The sequence below is a fragment of the Sceloporus occidentalis genome, unplaced genomic scaffold, assembly GCF_023333645.1.
Source record: "Sceloporus occidentalis isolate IW3139 unplaced genomic scaffold, rSceOcc1.0.p SCAF_1, whole genome shotgun sequence".
In the NCBI taxonomy this organism is placed as follows: domain Eukaryota; kingdom Metazoa; phylum Chordata; class Lepidosauria; order Squamata; family Phrynosomatidae; genus Sceloporus; species Sceloporus occidentalis.
The window spans coordinates 293,598,230-293,617,606 of record NW_028316981.1 but is presented as its reverse complement, the minus strand read 5'-3'; the positions used below and the strand labels follow the sequence as shown (position 1 = coordinate 293,617,606).

Genomic DNA, 19,377 nt, shown 5'->3' with positions numbered 1-19,377 from the left:
TGAGAAACCCTTTTTTTCTTAGGTAGTGCTCTTGTGTTTTGAGCAACTACACTAAGGGCAGGATTCAGCTGGTAAATGGGTACACAGAGCTGTAGCAGCCATACAATCCTTTACATGTTCAATTTATGGCTGCCAAAACAGTTTTAAAAGGTGGCTACTTAATGTACAATGCAAGCTGGGTTTAATAGTAAGATGGGTCATGAATCTCCTAAGTCACATCTGCTTGATTTTGAAGCTAAGCTAAGGTGGCTCTCCAGATCTCACCACTTTTCCATTGAGCTCCGCACACCTGTATTTTGACAACATTTTTCTTCCTCCTAACATACAATCCAATAGACCTTCTTCTTCAGTTCACTGCCACTGGAATTCATTTGGTCCTTGGTCAGAATGTGATGGCTGTACTAAGACTCAGGTACTATGCTTTATACTTTTCTCATTTATATGTGACGTGGGCTCTCTCGCTTCAAAAAAATCATGAGATCAAGTTAAATACATTAGGATCTGAGCTTAGAAAAGTTAATGAGCTACAGTTCCAAGAATCTCCTGCACTCGTATGTATGGAGATGCTGGGAGATGAGTGCTCAAAAATAACTTTTCCAAACATAAATGTACATACTTTGCTTATTTTGACTAACTAACTGTCTGAGATCTCAAAAAATTAGATATCTGGAGGAAGACTTGTAGTGTCATCTTGACCACAACTTAACAATGATAATAGTTTTTCCTATATCTTCAAACACTGGTAACAATATTAAAAACTAATACTACCTGGGTTAAATAGAGAGCGAAAAACAGTAACAGGAACATCCAGTTTAGTCAACTGACTTTTTGAATAGCATCAACTGAAGTCAACTGAAATTTTGAGTAGTGTGCTCATTTAGTTTTAAATAATGGTAGCAAATGGAAATCTAGTGCAGTGATGTTTTGGACTTCAGCAACCAGAAGCCCTAGCCAACATGATCAATTGTAAGATACAGTCAGCCCTCTGCATCCATGGAGTTTTTATCCATGTATTCAAGCATCAACGGTTTGAAAATATTTTAAAAATGTATGAATTCCAAAAAGCAAACTTTCATTTGGCCATTTTATATAAGGGACACCATTTTACTATGCCGCTGTATTTAATGGGACTTGAGCATCCATGGGTTTTGTTATCCATGGGAGGGGGGGGGGGTCCTGGAAACAAACCCTAGCAGATAACAAGGACCCACTGTATTTTGGGAACTGAAGTTTGGAATAAATGAAGAGCTAACTGTTGAGAAGCACTGGAGTAGGGCAAAATCCATTGGGCCCCTTCTCCTGCTCAGTCCCAATTGTTATGGGAAGTGCACAAGAACTTTGCTGAGTTCTTGAACAGCCCACTCATTTAGAGGGGCTTGCACAAAAGGACACCCAAGAGGACTGTATCCTTTGCTTTTGAAGTGTACCTTCAAGTTGTTTCTAACGTATGGTGACCCTAAGGTGACCCTATCATAGGGTTTTCTTGGTAAGTTTCTTCAGAAGGGGTTTGCCATTGCCATCCTCTGAGGCTGAGAGAGTGACTTGCCCAAGGTCTCTCAGTGGATTTCCATGGCCAAGCCAGGATTTGAACCCTGGTCTCCCAGTGTCCTAGTCCAATGCTCAAACCATGGCACCACCCTGTATCCTAGATCTCCATTAATTATGATTAAGTCAAAAATGACTATGTTTTTCAGGACACCTGTCATATAGTCTGAAGCAAGTCCCATTGAGTTCAGAAAGACTGGTTTAGAAAAATGTGTGCATGGGATTCTTATCCAACAGTGCAAGCCTGTGAGCTTGAATTCCATGGATCTTACTTCTACCATAAATGGGTATGGGATTGCAGCTTCAATTAATTAAATTGAATTACTCCAGCTTTCCCATATTGATTGATTGCCTACTAATTTTCCACAAGAGGGCGCATAAATCTGAGAAAGGACAGATTATAATCAAAACTGTTTTTTTCATTTGCTGTTAAAATTGCCAAACGGAACCATTTCTTTTTTGTTAGCAATAGCTCTCAAATTAAAATGCAAATTATTTTCCTTGATGCATACTTTTTTAGAATTCGTTATTTCAAGAAGTAAAACAAGTTGGGAGTGGGGGGAAAATCAATCAGACCATTTCCACAAGTTTTTCTTTAAATGCAACCTTCTACATACAGCTAATATCTAGTTGTGCAGTGCACAGTTTCTTACCCTCTATAACTGGACCAAGAAAATTCAACATGTTTTGTGCGAGATAGAATTTGCAACAAAAGTCATCCACATCCAGATTTGCAATTTCAGGCACTACACCTCACCATAAAGTATATATGAGTGCAGTATTACTAAAGTATTACAAGTCCCCGCTGCTACACTGTGAACAGTAGCATGTTCATACCATACAGGCACACAATGTGAGTGATCATTTCAGCAGAGGTTGGAAATACTTGTTTTATTTTGTTTTGTTTTTTGGAAGAAAGGACTTTGTTGTTATTTGTGCCTTCAGTCAACTCCAGCTTCTGACAACCCAGTCAGGATTTTCTTGGCAAGATTTATTCAAGGGAGGATTATAGTTGCCCTCCTCTTAGACAGAGATCTAATCTGCGCTGAAGAAATAATGCAGTTTGATACTGCTTTAACCAGTTGTGATGGTGAATTAGTTAAATGCCTGCATTGCAGCTACTCACTCAAAAACCACAAGGTTGTGAGTTCAATACCAGCCAGGGGCTCCAGGTCAACTGAGCTTGGCATCTTCCCATAGGTCACTAAAATGAGTACCCAGCTTGTTGAGGACAATTAGCTTACACTTTGTAAACAGTTTAGTACACTGATAAGTGGTATAGAAATGTACTCGCTATTGCTATTGCTACCATGTCTCAATGCTATAGAATTCTGGGATGTGTAGTTTATTGTGGCACCAGACCTCTCTAGTAGAAAAGGCTAAATATCTCACAAAACTACAAATCCCAGAATTCCATAGCACTGGCAGTTCCATAGCCATGGCAGTTAAAGTGATGTCATACTGCATTATTTCTGCAGTGCAGATTAGACCTGAGAGAGAGAGAGAGAGAGAGAGAGAGAGAGAGGGAGGTGCGGTAAGACTGACTCAAAGGGGTGGGTCTGTGGCACCCCTTTTAGCTTTGGGTTGGGGACAGGGCAGCCTCACCGGCAGCCCTGCAGCCCCAATCTGGAATTTTTCCGGACCATGTGGCGTGGAAAAGGGGTGTCCTTGGGGCTTCATGCCCCTGAACACCCCGGGAGCCAGAGCCATGGGAGAAAGGGGCCACTTGGCCCCTTTCTTCTTGGCATTGTTCCCGCAGCCGTTTGGTTGCTGTGGGAACAATGTGTGCGCCCAAAAGGAGCTCCATTTCTGAGCTCCTTCCCATGCCATAGCCAGGCCGCCATAAGTGGCCTGGGGCGGCACAGAGACATCACACATGTGCTGTGCCGTTTGGACATGGCACGTGTGAGACATCATCATGTTGGCCCCTGTGTGGATGGGAGGCTGCCATGATTACACTGCCACTACGTACTAGGGTTGTGGAGTGTGCAGTTGCTCCACCCCCGCGCAACCCTAGTACATGGCCAGGCTGGCGCAAAGCACCGGTCTGAACCGCACCAGAGAGAGAAAGATACATCTTACTGAATCCCTGCTGGGATGATCTTGGATGAGAGGGATGGTCCTGGATTGTTAATTTTAACTTTGTATGTTTTAAATTTTATATTTGTAATTTTTATATTTTTACTATTTTAATTGTACAATTTTAACTGTAAATAAATAAATAAATAAATAACTTCTGGCTTGGACATTCTGGACACTGAAGTCCAAAAGTAACATTTCTAAGCTCTGGTATCCATATCAGCAAAGCCATATTTGGGCTCTTTCAGGGAGAATGCTACAGTAGTGTGCATTTGTATGTTTTATTTTTGCATCACCTAGCTTTTCTGGGAAGCTAAGCAGGGTCAGGCCTAGTTACTATTTGGATAGGAGGCCACCAACTAATGGGTTTGTTGTTATGTGCCTTCAAGTCATTTCCCACTCACAGTGAATCTATGCTGGGATTTTCCTGGCAAGGTTTGTTCAGAGGAGGTTTGCTGTTGCCTTCCCCTGAGGCTGAGAGCATGTAACTTGCCCAAGGTCATCAGGAGGTTTCATGGCCGAGCTGGAAACTGAACCCTGTTCTCCAGAGTCTGGAGATCAGAGTGTGATTCCTTACTCAAGTATAAAAGTCCACTGGGTGACCTTGGGCAAGTCACAATCTCTCAGCCTCAGAAGACCCACCCCCCCCGAAGAAACCTGCCAAGAAACCCCTATGATAGGTCTGCCTTAGGGTCACCATAAGTCAAAAATTATTTGGAGGCATACAAAGACACGGAAAAGAGTAGGGGATGGGGAGGTGGCAAAAAGCAAAAGATGTTCTTTAATAGAAAAAAAAAGTTTCATCCTCACCTCTAAAGAACTGTTTTTGGATTTAGATTCGTAGACGGACTGTAGCAGTTTATGCACAATTTGGAGGACATCCATGTTCAGGGAGTTCATTTGAAATGCGCCCATGTGTTGCTACAAGAGGATGTCCATCAGAAGAAGGATGTGGTTATCGTTTTAGATGTTCCTCAGGTATGTTGATTTTCAGCAATTGATCTCCAGGAATGGTCAGGACCAAGTGGGGTCCTTTAGAGATGGATACATCTGCCAGTTTTGCTTTTTGTCACATTCACATTGTTTATATCACATGTTATTTCCATCCAGCTTATGAAGCAGTTTGCAAATTGGAGTAGGTTCATGTAAAAACCAAAACCAATGAAATTTTAATTTCTCTGTACTGTCCAAATCCAGCTATTTCTAGTATGGAAAGAACCATTGAACCTGCCTGACATGTATCTGTTAAAGATGAAGAACCCGAGGGGGAAACAAAGAAGTGGTGAATTTAATTTAGCATCACAAACACTGTTGAAAACACAGGGATGTAAAGGCATTTTATAAAAAAGAAACACTCCAAGCTCTTAGTTCCTTCAACACTGGAATTGTTTTAAGCTCAAATTCTTTCTATAACCTTTATGAAAAACTTTGCAAATTTTGGAAGGGTTCTTATCAAACAAACAGACAAACCAGAACAGCAACAAATGAAATTTCTGAAAATCTTATACATCAATTGGACAATAATTCATTATTTGGCTGGTTTCAAAGTCCCTCTCCAGTTATTCATCCCTCTCTCTCTCTAATGCGTGCACACACACACACACACACACACACACACAGACTATTAGTGCTTTGTTATGATATTTGCTATGTCACTCATAACTGAGTATAGTTTGAAAGTAGTTAGAGAACACAGTTTGTTATACCAATATATATATATGGAATGTCATTCCACTTCCAATGTTACTTTTGGAATATAGTTTATTATCAAAGACATATCTCAAAATTAAAGACACATCTTTCCGGCAGGCCTACCCAGTCAATTTAAAATCATGACTTTTTAACTCGTATATTTTAAAGAATGTATTATATGAGTGTATTTTAATGGTTTTATATTATTGTGTTTTAACTGTTAGTTTTATGTGTTTTCTTTTGAAATTGTGTTTAGTATTTTAGCATGTTATATCCTGCCTTGAGGAGGGTGGAAAAGAAATAATTTATTATTATTATTATTATTATTATTATTATTATCTCCTCATTACAAAGAAAGGTTGTTAATCATTATAGATAACCAGTGGCAAGTGGTTCCATGTCATTGGGGCAGTGAATCCGGTTTGGTTTTTATTCTGAATGAACTAGCCAGGGTACTGAACCTATTTTGTGAATATGGGTCCAAAACACACAGCACAACTAATCCAGTCTGAGACCGCTTTAACTGCCTTGCCTCAGTGCTAGGGAATCCTGGGAATTGTGGCACCAGAGGACTCTGACAGAGAAGGTTAAATGTCTCACAAAACTACAATTCCCAGAATTCCCTAGGAAGCATTGAGCCAGGGCAGTTAGAGCAATCCCAAACTGCAGTGTGTTTTGGACCCACTTTGGACAAAGTCCTTTACAGTTCAGATTGAAAGCCAAAGCATATTCATTGTCCTACTCACATGGAAGCCACCAGTAGTCATTGAAGGTAAGAACTTATTACATTTGAGCTCAGGTCAGATGTTGGTGAGACTTCATAGCCACTGCATTTTGAAATTTAAAGGAGCAGAAAACTTGTTGGGACAGTTTTTGTGTGATGTTTAGATATTGGAGAAGAGATCATGAGGGGTCAAATCAGCCGTTTAGCCTTGTCCAAAACGTTTCTTCATTGTCATGGTTATTTGTCTTTATGGACACAATAGGACAATGCATTAGCCGATCATTGGTGTGCAATGGAGATCAAGACTGTGAAGAAGACGGTGCTGATGAAGACCGATGTGATGAAGTCAAGACTGTTTGTGAAAACATGAAGCCTCCACTTAAGTCCCCTCCTAATGTTGAGCTTACAGGAGCAGGGTAAGTTTCCTTGTAGTTCTTATTAATAAAATCAACCATTACAATGTGACTGCTGTGTGAAAAGATTATCTTCTCATCAGGCTTAATAGACAGTAGTAGTAGTAGTAGTAGTAGTAGTAGTTTAATAGTACATAAAATATAGTAGTTTTTTTAACAGGAAATTTGACACCAAAGGCAGAAATGACATGGAAAGAATAGGGATAGGTTCCTACACCACACACAAAAAGGAGCAGTTCAGCATGTTTCAGCAAACTTTTTACTCAGCATTAACAAAAAGCATGCATGAAATGAAACAACCAGATAAACCTTGCATAAGTAGGCAAACTTATTTTGAACTTTCTAGATACTGCTTGAATCATACATAGGTCACATCTACGCTGTAGAAATAATGCAGTGTGACATCACCTTAACCACCCTGGCTCCATCCTACAGAATCCTGGGACTTGTAGTTTTGTGAGGCACCAGCATTTGTTGTCAGAGAAGGATAAAGATCCTGTAAAACTACAGATCTCAAGATTCCATAGGATGGAGCCACAGCACTGAAAGTGGAGTAAAGCTGAATTATTTCAATAGTATAGATGCACCCATAATCACGGAGTCCACAAGGGCCATCCAGTCCAATCTCCTGCTGTGCAAAAAGATAGAATCAAAGCATTCCCAAAATGCATCCAGGAATGATTTTTTTTTCCTTTTACTACCCTCCACTTTCTTATGATTTTCATTTTGGGGGCCAGACTTACAGATCTATGCTTTTAAAAATAAAAACAGGCTAAGGGGAGTTGGTGAAACAGGCTTATCTGCTTCACCTTTTTCTTGGTTATTTGCTGTTCACACATGCTCAGTAGAGGATTTTTGATGTAGCTGCGGTTTACTCTGCTTGTTGAAGGCAGGCACACTTGGCTGCAAAAAGACAGACTAGAGTGGAACCCCACTGTTTCCGAGCTCAAGCTTTATTGCCTTGTTTAATGCAGACGCATTTAGTTGATTTTGGTGCAACCCAACACTGAAAGTTTGTGTTTCTACAGCCCACTTTCACCATTCTCTCAGTACTAACAACATTGTGAATTCGATCTCAGGGCTCCAAGGTTGACTTAGCCTTCCATCCTTTTATAGGTGGGTAAAATGAATACCCAGCTTGTTGTGGGCAATTGAGTTACAGATTGTAAAACTGCTTAGAGAGTGCTGAGCTCACTGATAAGCAGTATAGAAATATAAATGCTATTGCTATTGCTGTTTCTCAGAGGCCCAAGGTTTTGATTTTCAGTTGACATTCTCATACACAACCAGTTTATATAGGTCTGTTTCTGGTCTCTTAATTCCACCTCATGCATCTGAATAAGTAGACCCAAGTCTACGAAATGTCATGCTACCAGCCTTTTTCTTTCAGTGAGTCTCATCCAGTCCTGCTGCAACACTTTGCATACTAATTTCACTATTGCCATTCTTAAATCCTGGCAGTATTACAGTCAGTGACATGACTCTTGTTGGTTACAGTTTTGATGCACTTACTGGGGAAATGAAAGCTGGAGTCATTCACACAAAGAGTTTTGGTGGCCAATGTAGAAAAGTGTTCAGCGGTGACCAGAGACAATATTATCGACTGAGTGATAACATCCTTGCTTATACATTCCAGGTTTGTTTATTGTATTTTAAACGTAAAAGCTTTTTTCTTTGGAAATGTTTTTAAAAATTGACATGGATGGAAATCTGCATTTTCTTGAGACTTCCTGTTTAGCCTTTTCTGCATGGGTGAACATTAGTGATGTATTTTGAACAGTCTGGACATTCAGCATTTAGGGAAAAAATGATAAACCTTTTCCTAAATAACTATTTTTGGCTTCAGATGGATATTTATTACATTTAAAGTGTGCACTTTAATGGGAAAGATGCACTGGAATACATAGAATCAGAAAAAATACAATTAAAGATATATATAGCTATATGTCCACACAGAGAGATTGTCAAAAGTGCTGATGCGGTAAGTATTCAAGCTAACTCTGCCCTCTACTCCCTTTGAACAAGGTGTTCTTGTCCTTTCTTCTTGGCCCTTGGGTGTTCAGAACTTTGTTCAGGTGAATGCATTATGGCTGCATCTATGCTACAGAAATAATACAGTTTGATACCGCTTTAAATGCCATGGCTCAATGCTATGGAATTCTGGGATTTCATACCACAACAAACTATTCTGGAGCCACAACAAAATACTGATTCTAGGATTATATAGCATTGAGCCATGTCAGTTAAAATGTTGTCAAACTGCATCATTTTTGCAGTACAGATGCCACCTGAGAAGCTCTTGTGTGATTTCATCCTGCTTTTATGAGCAAGGCACTTAGGTATGTGTGGAGAGGCTTTAGCACACAGCTACTAAAATGCACATAGAGCCCCTCTTCATAAACCTTCATAAACATGTCACCGTTGTGGTGGAGTGGAACCAATTTGGAGATGTAGGTCTAGTATGTGTGACCTTACACTTTGTTCTCATTTTTAAGCATTCAGGAGGATTTAAGTATTCAGGAGAAACCTTGAACTGGAGCAGAATAGAAAAGTGACATAGACCAGAACTTGGATCATCACTTCCTAGCAGGTCCCATCTCTTTATCCACAGGCACGAGGAAGTAATTTCAGTGATGCAGGAATGGTGGATCAGCATTGTGCAGTGCTAATATAGTCAGCACTCCATATTCACAGATTTTTTTATCCATGGATTCAACCCATCCATGGATTGAAAATATTCAAAAATAATATAAATTTCCAAAGCAAACCTTGATTTTGCTATTTTATATAAGGGACACTATTTTACTATGCCACTGTATTTAATGGGACCTGAGCATCCACGGATGTTTGTATCCACAGAGGGTGTGGAGGTGTCTTGGAACCAAATCCCAGAGGATACCAATGGCCAATGTGTCTCCTCTTATTCCCATCACATCTCATTATCCACTGTTAAGGACATTGGGCTCTCCCCCCGCCCATTGACTCTCCCTTAAGCTCACTGGTTTGAGTACTTCCTCCTACCAGACATTAACTGATCATATTGACAGCTTTAAAAGAATAATAATAATAATGCATTTTGTCTGCCAGCTTGGCAACCTTAATAAATAATCTTTTTCATACCTTAACTATATTGTAATTTTTAGATTTGCAATGTTAATCTTTTGTAATTTATAATTAATGTTGTAAGCTATACATGTTTTGTAATTTATACTTAATTGTTGTGTCAGCTATTATTGTGCTTCACCTTGGACTGGTTTCAGAAGCAAGCCAGTTTTGTGTCAAGAGGTAAATTAAAAGTGTTTCTTGAGAAAAGAGTAATTTATGAAGTACAGTAACACTTTGGGATTTTTTCATAGGTTAAAATTGACAATGACTTCAGCACTGAGTTTTACAACAGTAGCTGGTCTTATATGAAAACTACACAGAATAAGGTGACCTCAAATGCTAATTATGATACCAGAACAAGAGATGTTCAAGAGAGCAGTTCAAAGGTAATATTTCTTTGATTTCCTCTCAGAACAGCTGAAAGATTAGAGTTACTCAAACAGGAACACTTTTCTTTGGAGGAGGAAATTCTGTAGATTTATTCATTTTATTCATTGGGATTAATAAAATATGTATGAACCAGGCATGGATGCTTTAAATATAAGCATTTGGGACACTAGCACTTTTCCCCTCAACGTTTCTCTCTGTGTGTGAGCTTTCAAGCCACCTGTCGACTTATGGTGACCCATAAATTGCATAGGATTTTCTTAGGCAAGGAACACTCAGTGGTGGTTTTGCCTGTTCCTTCTTCTGAAATATAGCCTAGAGCACCTAGTATTCGTTGATGATCTTCCACCCAATTACTAACCAGGGCTGACTCTATTTAGCTTCAAGATCAGATGGGATCAGGTGCCTTTCTGCATGAGAATTGACAAGAAAAATGAAGGCCATGTTAAAAGGTGTTTGTGATACATCATGCAAGGCTGTTTAAAAGTTAAACAATCTCAGCTTCTAAAAGGAAACCCTGGAGCTAGATCTTTGGAACTTAATTCTGGAACAGCCTCGTAAATAACTCCTTGCCAGGTTGCCAGAGGCATGGAGAAATTCCATGCAAGTAGAGAAGCATATGCATAAAAAGGGATGATCACTTTACCTCTCATCCATCTTGTAATAGACCACTTTTTAAAAAATATCTTTTGAAAATTCTAATCCCATATATTTCCATGCTTGAAGCCTCTTAGAAGATTACTGCACACAGCTTTTAAACCACAACTACAGTAAGAAAATAGCATCTTTGGTGATAACTTATTGCATGACATTAACTCTGACCCATAGCTGCTGTGTCTCTGAACTGTGACTAGCATCCCTTTTCATTGACGGGGAAATCCAGCAATAAGCTCCCAATCATACTGCGGTCACATTAGTCCCAAAGTGTGAAATGCCGCTGCTGCAGCAGTTGCAATATTGGCAGTCACCCGGTGTCAGTCTCTCTTCCTCTCCCACATTCCTCATCCCCCTCACTATTCCCAAACAGGCTGCTTTTCTCCCTACTTTCTATTTCTTTTCTTTTCATAAACTTAAATTGTATTAGCATAACTCCAGAATTGCTTTACAAAATAAAAATAAAAGTAAAATTATAAAAACCTGAAAAGCATAGGACAGGAGACATGGTTGAGGGGGAGTGCAGAAGAGAGAATGATGGCATAAACAGTCCCAGTTGTGTGATTATAGAGACATGCAATAATGGCTGCTCTCAAACCGGTATGTTTCCATTTTAATTAACTAATGCAATTGCAGTGAGAATGACAGGCATGTGGTAATGTTGGCTAGTAAATAATTCTGCAGCCAAACAACTTTGAGGACTGGTTCTTTTCACTTTGTATTACAGAATAGCATGGCTGGCTAGAAGATTCTAGAAGCTGTAGTCCCAAAAGATACTTCCAAATTTTAATCCTATAAAACCCCCCCAACATAATTTAGTATTCAGTGTTTGCTCAGAATGACGCGCTATCTACCATATGAATCAGACATGTATGGTGCAAAATAGAACAAAGATAGCAGCATTGAACAGATGTCTGTGACTGCCACAGTAACAAACTAGACCAATGGTCTAACTCAGTGTAGGGCAGTTTTCTGTGTTCTTACAAGCAAGCAGTTCAAATTCCTTGTTTAACCAATAGATACCAATTACATGTCCTGTTTATAAATGCTTTTTTGTGATTATGAAAAATAGCTTCCTAATTTTTGCGGGTACATATTTAGGTATGGATTTTTGCCTTTCTAGAGTAACCACCTGATGGTTATTGAAAACAGTGTAGAAGTTGCTCAGTTCATGAACAATCAGCCAGAATTTCTCAATCTTGCTGAGCCTTTCTGGAAAGATCTTGCTAACCTTCCTGCCTTTTATGAATACAATGCATACAGAAGATTAATTGAACGTTATGGAACACATTTCCTGCAGTCTGGATCTTTAGGAGGATATTACAAAACTATTTTTCATGTGGCAACAGACAGTATCAAAGAAAAAGGTAATGTACTAGGTGCCCCAAGTCCAAGGGTTAAATTAAGAATAAAACATCTTTTGCTTTTACATCTGAATAATTAGCCCATTCTGAAATATTTATCTTCATGTTTATAACATGCAGACAATATATTCTAGTAACTGAGGATCCAATCCATAAATTCTGGTGAAATTATTAGCAGTGACACATTCCTGATAGAATGGGCAATATGTTGATATTTAAAAATATGTTTGGCATGGCATGATTTCTGTTCAAATACCAATTAGCCTGAGCTGGTTGAAAAAAAATAGATCTGTAACAGTCTTGTTATGTTTGATGATTAGAAGAACTTCTAGAAAATAAATAAGATAAAAAAGCATTTATGGGGGCAGACGGGGAGAAGAACCAAACAGAATAAAAATAAGAATAATTGGCAAAGCTGGAAGAACCCATGAAGAGAAAAGGAAGCTGAGTAATTCATCCATTGGAATGGGGGGGTTGGTTTCCAAAGCTCTTGGACTACAATTCATAAAATCCCATACAGTTTGCAAAGTCCTATTGGCCATGTTGGACACAGCTGGAGAGAGCTGTAGGATGAAACATCTGGAGCCTAAGAGGTCTGGATTCCTCATATAATAATATCTATTTCAAATAAAAAAGTTATGCAGAAGCGAGCAGAACTTGCAGGACAGTTACATGGCATAAGCCCATCTGAGAATTTTATGCTTTCCTATCTTAAGAATGTACTACTTCTGCCCATGAAATATCCTCCACAGCTTCATTCAGCAAGTATCCATATCATTAATATTACAACAAGTTTTAAATACTTATTTATTTTATTTTCCAAGTGTTCAGCAACTGAAAAATTGCACCATTTCCCTTTCTCTTCATAAATTCATCTAGTTTTGAAAGCTTTATAGTTATTTTTATTCTGTTTTAATTTTTACGGTGATGAGGCTTTTCCAACCAAGAGAAGGGGTGACAGAAGGATATTTCATTGCATAGCAAAATTAATGTTTGCCTCTTGCACTAGGTTTGAGCACAAGAGACATGCACAAGTGTACTTCATCAGGGTACAATTTTTTTTTTGCAACAAAGAAGAAAACAGAATGTGAAAAACTAGATGAGCTGCTGCGGCAATCCTCAGGTAAATCAGTGCTTGTATATTCTTGGATAGGCTCTCCCTTCAATAGCAGCCTTTCAGGTTAATGAGACAAATATTTTATTAAAGCAAGCAAGTCAAGTGATAAGAAACTCCTACAAAGACTGGGTTCCTATGTTCTTCAAAGAGAATATCTGCAGCTTGATGCAACAGATATAACCCTCTCTTGAAAAGATATAGACTTGCTGTATTGGCAATTTCGAATAGTGTTATATAATGGTCAATTCATACAAGGTATTAAAAGAAATAGACCCAAGCGTCCAGTTGTTGTTGTTGTTGTTGTTGTTGTTGTTGTGTTCGCTTTCAAATCATTTCCACCTTATGGTGACTCTGAGGCATTTTCTGGGCCTGAAAGTGTGTGATTTGCCCAAGGTCACCCAGTGGGTTCTCATGGCTGAGCAGGGAATCAAACCCTGATCTCCAGTGTCATAGTCTTAACATTCAAACCATTACACCATGGTGGCTCTTCAAATAGTGCAGAACAGTGGTCCCCAAACCTTTTTGGGCTACCACCCTTTTTTTCTTGGGCAACAACTCAAGTGCCTTCCCCAACACCTATTTCTTGAGATTGGGGCTACTGTTCTACCTGCATAGTGCACTAATAGACTAGAAATGCATAACACACATTAGGTACAAAATGGAGGTCTGTGTGGGGATTTTCCAACAGAAGGTTTTCTGTTAGAAGGTCTGCTGATTTTCTCAACCAAACTTTAAACTTTAAAAATCAAAGGAAGCCATGGCCCTGAGTTTGCAAGCCTTGAGCAGAGATTTCTTAGAGGGTTCTTGTTTATAGTGTTACCGTAAGATGAAGCTGACTTGATGACACATAATAACAACAAAACTTTAAAAGCATTCCTCCAGTTGAAGTGCAACCAATCACCTGTGGAGCTCCCGCAATAAGTCATATGGAATCCATAAGCCGTTTAAAAAAATTTTTACAACTGCCCTTGTCATATCACAGAATTATAGAATCATAGAGTTGGAAGAGACCATAAGGTCCATCCAGTCTAACTCCCTGTCATGCAGGAATATACAATCAAATCACCCTGACAGATGGCCATCCAGCCTCTGCTTAAAGACCTCCAACGAAGGCGACTCCACCACTCTCCAAGGGAATGTGTTCCACTTTTGAAAAACTCTTACTGTCAGGAAGTTCCTCCTAATGTTTAGGTGGAATCTTTTTTTCTGTAGTTTGAATCCATTGCTCCAGGTCTTATTCTCCGGAGAGCAGAAAAAAGCTTGCTCCATCCCTTCAAATATTTAAAAAGGGTGTTCATGCCACCTTTTACCCAACTCTTTAAGCTGCTTGTCATAGGGCATGGTTTTAAGGCCCTACACTATTTTGGTCACTCTCCTCTGGGCATGCTCCAGCCTGTCAACTTCCTTTTTGAATTGTTGTGCCCATATCATAGGACCGTATCTCATGGGGTTAAAACAGCAGCTTACCTTTCCCGAATTCAGTGCTAATTCAGAAATCGCTACTGAATCGCTGCCTGTGTCTGTCCTGGATGCAGCCTGGGTCCTGTAAGCTGCTTCTGCAGTCATTTTTAGAAGTTGGAAACTTCTGTTTTTCAAAATGGGCCACCGAAGCAGGTTACAGGACCCAGGCTGCATCCGGGACGGACCTGGGCAATGATTCAGGGGCAATTTTTGTGTGATAGGACCCGGCTGCCTTCCGAATTAGCAATGAATTCAAGAAAGGTAAGCTGCTGTTTTAACCCCATGTGATAGGGTCCATAAACATTTGACAGTATAAAATACTTTCTTCCTCTTTTTAAATATGCTCTGCTTAATCTTTCTTCAGGTAGCTCTTCCAATCTGATTAAAGCTGACCCAATTGTACTGGGCGGGAGTTCTACAGATACAGCTGGCCTTAGCTACTTGGACCTTCAGAATCCTGCTGCAAATACTGAAAGATATTCCCGCTGGGCTAGATCAGTGTCCTATTTTCCTAGTGTAATTAAGCAAAAGGTAAGATGTTTGATTTGCTCCTTTTAGCTGATGAACTTCTTTCACACAGCCAAAAGACAGGGATTTTCAGTGATCAGCAGGATGAGGGTTGCTGTCTTGGCTTCTGACCTTCATCTGTTGACCCACTCTTCTGGGCAGAGACTTCATAGGGAAGGCTCATAGGGAGTTGTATGTGTGGTTGGGTGGTCTGCAAAGTGAATGTAGGAAGGACCTATATGCATGCAATATGTACTGTAAGTGGACATATTCTGTTTATAAAGAATTGAGCAGTGCATGGTGGTCAGGACAGGGCATTGTCCCTTCCTAGGTGAGCCTAGGAAGAGTGATCAGCTTCCTTCAAGTAGATAAAGGAGAATTCAGATTGGCTCACAGCAAGAAGAATCCTCCTCATATCGCTTCCCCTTGCTTCCCTGTGATGTTGAGAGGCTGAGTTGACCTACTCCTAAAGATTGTCTCCCACACAATCCTTACTTAGCTTTCTCTTCTCCCTTTTGTTGCACCTGAAGCAGGAAACTAAGAGTCTATAGCCTCAATGATCCTCACTTTGCTCCTTGTCCACCCTCCCAATGTCAAGTGAGGGACAGGCCAAGGGAGACAAGAGAGGATTGAGTAAGGATATAGTCTCCATGAGCCTCACTCAGTGCCTGCCCTCCTGCTGTTGCACAAAGGGTGGGTAGAAGCTGAGTGAGGATCGTTCTCCCTCTACTGTTTCCTGCCCTTCCTGCAACCACTATATGACTGGTGGGACACAAAAGAGGTGAGTAGGATACTCATGGGCCAGGATCTTGACCTTGGAGTCTGAGGAAGAGGCTGAAGAAGGGACGCGGGCATGTCTCCCAGGTGAAGAGCAAGCTGCAAGTCAGCCTTGTGCAGCTCTCCCTGTTGAAGAGCAGCGTCAACCAGAAGAGGGACAAAGGTAGGACTCACCTGCAGCTGATGGGGCAGAGGACACAGCTGGGGAGGCAAAATTGTCCCCCAAGTCTGAGGACTCAGCTTAGAAATTAAAAAACTTAACAATGACCCTGAATCTGGCTGCTTGCCAAGCAGCAATAGAGAGGTTTTGCTTAGGACCAGTGGGTGCCATCCCATTTAGAAGCTAAGGACTCCTGCCTAGGGCTAGTGCTGGAAGCAACTCATCTGCTCTCTGGCCAGCATTCCTTTTTCCAGACCCCTGCAACTCAGACCTTTGATTTCTTGACTTCTTGGACCCTGGACTATGTTGGTCTCACTGGCTGTTTGTTTCGCTGAACAGGACTAGCTTGACAAATGTGTTTCTTTGGATGGATTCCCACAGACAAAGATGCTTTCTGGCTGCTTGTGATTAATTGCATGTGCCTGTACTGTTAGCTGATTATTTTCCCCCAACCAACCTGTGTATGTGTTTGATGGATCAGGAGAGGAGGAAAATTTCTCCCTATATGGGATTGCTTTGAAAACTGCATGGTACAGCAGGAAGAAAATTGATTACATTATTTATTATCTCCTGAGATAATGAATAATTTTAAATAGCTGGTCCCTATCATTCTGAATTTCCCTGATCTTATCTGATTTTGGAAGCAAAGCAAGGAAATATGTGGATGGGAGAACATCAACACCAGGAATCTCCAAGTAGGGCTAGCAGAAAATATTTTCTAAAACCTTGCAGAGTTGATGTTAGTCAAACTTTGCAGTACTGGACAAGATGGATACATCATATGTCTTGTTGGAAGGAAGTTTCCCATGGAAAACTCCTCAAAGCTGTCCTACTGGGGCTTATTCTGAGCAAATATGCACAACAGTGAGATGTGTTTTGTATACTTGCTGAGGAAAGTGTGTAAACTGGTAAGAATTACATCTAACCCTGTCTGTGGTGGTTCAGTCCTGCTCTGTGCCCTGGGCCTCGCCCAATTCTGAAATATGTTTCCGGAAACCTTCCTGAAATTGGAATTTGTCTTCCTGGATGGCCAAGGAAAAGAAGTGCCAATCGCTCCCTTCTCTCCCAATGCCTTTTTTTTTTTGGGTGGGGGTGTGTGTTACTGATAAGGCAGGGAGAGTGGTGGTGGTGGTGGAAAGTTATGGGAAGTTATAAAGTTAATGGCATTAATAACTTCTAGTTCTTTGGCATCATTTTTCCTTTGCTTGATCCTTTACATCCTCTGCTACGTGTCCTTAGGCTGTACTCTTGACTTACTAAAGCCTTCCATCGACCATTATATGAGGTTGATTTATACTCGAGTATATATGGTAGTTTTCAGAATCCTCCAGCGCTGGCTGTACTGGCTAAGAGGTCCTGGGAGTTGTAGACCAAAAAATAATGGTCAAGTTCTGTTTATATTGCAACCAAGTCTTCTATTCAGGATGAGTCAGTTGGAAGATTTATCTTGTCCCCTCCTGCTTAACAAAAACCAATCTTATCACTTTCCTTTATTTTTCTTCTTTTTTTGCGGTTTCCAGTGTGGCTGACAGTAAAAGGAGCATGCCACCAACCTAACCTTGCTAAGTCAAATAAAAGTGATAAAAGACAAGTAGCTTTCCTGTGATGGTTGTACCTTGCTTGCAAGGCAGTGAAGGTCACTTTACTCTATTTGAGTATCCTGCTGGTTCACATCAAAAGCCTTATGAGTATATGTTTCAAGATGTCAGATTTTAGCTAGGCAGACACTGAAATGTTTTTGCTTTTCACAGAGTGAAGATTTGTATTTCAAATGAATGCTGAATGTGCAGCCCAAATGATCAAGTTCTGTTATGTCTACATATCCCACAACAAATGTTGTAGAGCTTGGAAAAGTTACTTTTTGGACTACGATGCCCAGATTCCCCCAGCTAATATGGCCACTAGAGTTATAGGCCAAAAATCTAAATTTTCCAAGCTTTGTTTTGAATAACTCCAAAACCAGAGAGCACAGATTTTATATTTTAGTTTGAAAACATGGGCTGCAATCCAAAATCCCCTTAGCACACAGTAAATATCTGTGTAAAATTATATACACTATACCAGCACTACACACTCCGCATGCAGAATATCAGCACTGTTTAACACATATTAATGATGGGGTGCTGTTGTATAATATGCAGTTTGAATGACCAGAGTGCAACTGCAATACACAACGTTGCTCTATGCATAATTTTGTTTTTGCTGCTGTCAGCAAAAAACTCTACTGTACTCTATGATGAATAATTTCCGTGACATCCATGCATATGTTATAACATAATGCCATCCATTATCTATTTATGTTCCCTTCTCAAGCATTAGCCAAAACATGGTTTGGCTTTATATGATGCAAATCATTTATTAGATATAAACATCCTGCATAGAAAAATAGAAATGTTACCTCTTAAAATAATTAAATATGTGCTGCATTTGCTCTGATATTCATTCACTGTAATAAATATTTTTTATTTCTTGGTTTACTATTGTGTGATTTTTATTTTGATAAATTGCCCTACAAATGTTTTTACACTGAATTACTTTCTTAAATAAAGAGGTAAAAATATATATGTTTACAGTGTTTCAGCTCATAGGTTCACAGAACCAGCTGAGGATGGGAAACCACCTTGAAATTATATTTGCATCAGACATTCAAGGTCAAACTAATTCAAGACTCCTTGATTACAGTGGGAGTCGGAAGCACATGTTAAGCTTCTTCCACTGTAGTTCCTGGAAAATATAAATATAAAGAATATATTTTTAAAGAATTTAAAACAACATGGGAACCTTTTTTTTTTTTAAGAAGGAAAAGGGTAATTTTGCAAGCATTGCCTTGGATTAAAGAGGGGACAATATTTAAAAAGATTTTATAGGTCTATAAATGAATATGATAATGTAGCAGGTAGAAATGAAGATAAAGATGGGGAGTGTTAACACTTGGAGACAAAGAAACATTTTTTTTTTAATTTAGGTATTTATATCCCGCCCTTCAGCCCTAATGGCTCTCAGGGCGGCTTACAATTATTATTTTTAATCAGACAGTTCCCTGCCCTCAGGCTTACAATCTAATCTTACATGGGTTCTAATAGAAAGTACTGTAAACATAGATTGATACTCAGACTTGGAAGAGATAGGGAAGTCAAATAAGTATATTTTGCTATTATTATACATCTGAAAACAAATGGAAAGATTAACTTGGCCTGAATGAATGATATGCACATTGTTTTAGTAATGGAATGATGTGTTTAACTGTAAAATGTCTTCCTTCTTTTTTATGTTTGTGAAACTAATAAAAAATATAATCAAAAAATTAAATATAAAGAATATTTGAAAATTTCCTTATTCCCTCAAGGGAGAAGGATGCCTTGACATGTCAAAAGCAAAATAAAACTATCAAC

General features: G+C 39.5%; 1 protein-coding gene across 3 annotated transcripts in view; it reads left to right on the top strand.

The window, feature by feature from the left end:
• C7 (complement C7) overlaps positions 1 to 19,377 on the top strand; it is a 39,780-nt gene that overhangs the window by 1,018 nt on the left and 19,385 nt on the right. The window contains exons 3-10 of one of the 3 annotated variants that reach the window (XM_089496178.1): positions 337 to 412; positions 4,461 to 4,602; positions 6,303 to 6,456; positions 7,951 to 8,089; positions 9,810 to 9,944; positions 11,723 to 11,966; positions 12,973 to 13,086; positions 14,906 to 15,072. In XM_089496178.1, coding sequence (XP_089352304.1) covers positions 337 to 412; positions 4,461 to 4,602; positions 6,303 to 6,456; positions 7,951 to 8,089; positions 9,810 to 9,944; positions 11,723 to 11,966; positions 12,973 to 13,086; positions 14,906 to 15,072 — 1,171 coding nt within the window. The remainder of the gene's footprint in view (positions 1 to 336; positions 413 to 4,460; positions 4,603 to 6,302; positions 6,457 to 7,950; positions 8,090 to 9,809; positions 9,945 to 11,722; positions 11,967 to 12,972; positions 13,087 to 14,905; positions 15,073 to 19,377) is intronic. The other 2 variants (XM_089496194.1, XM_089496189.1) reach the window with 2 other exon arrangements.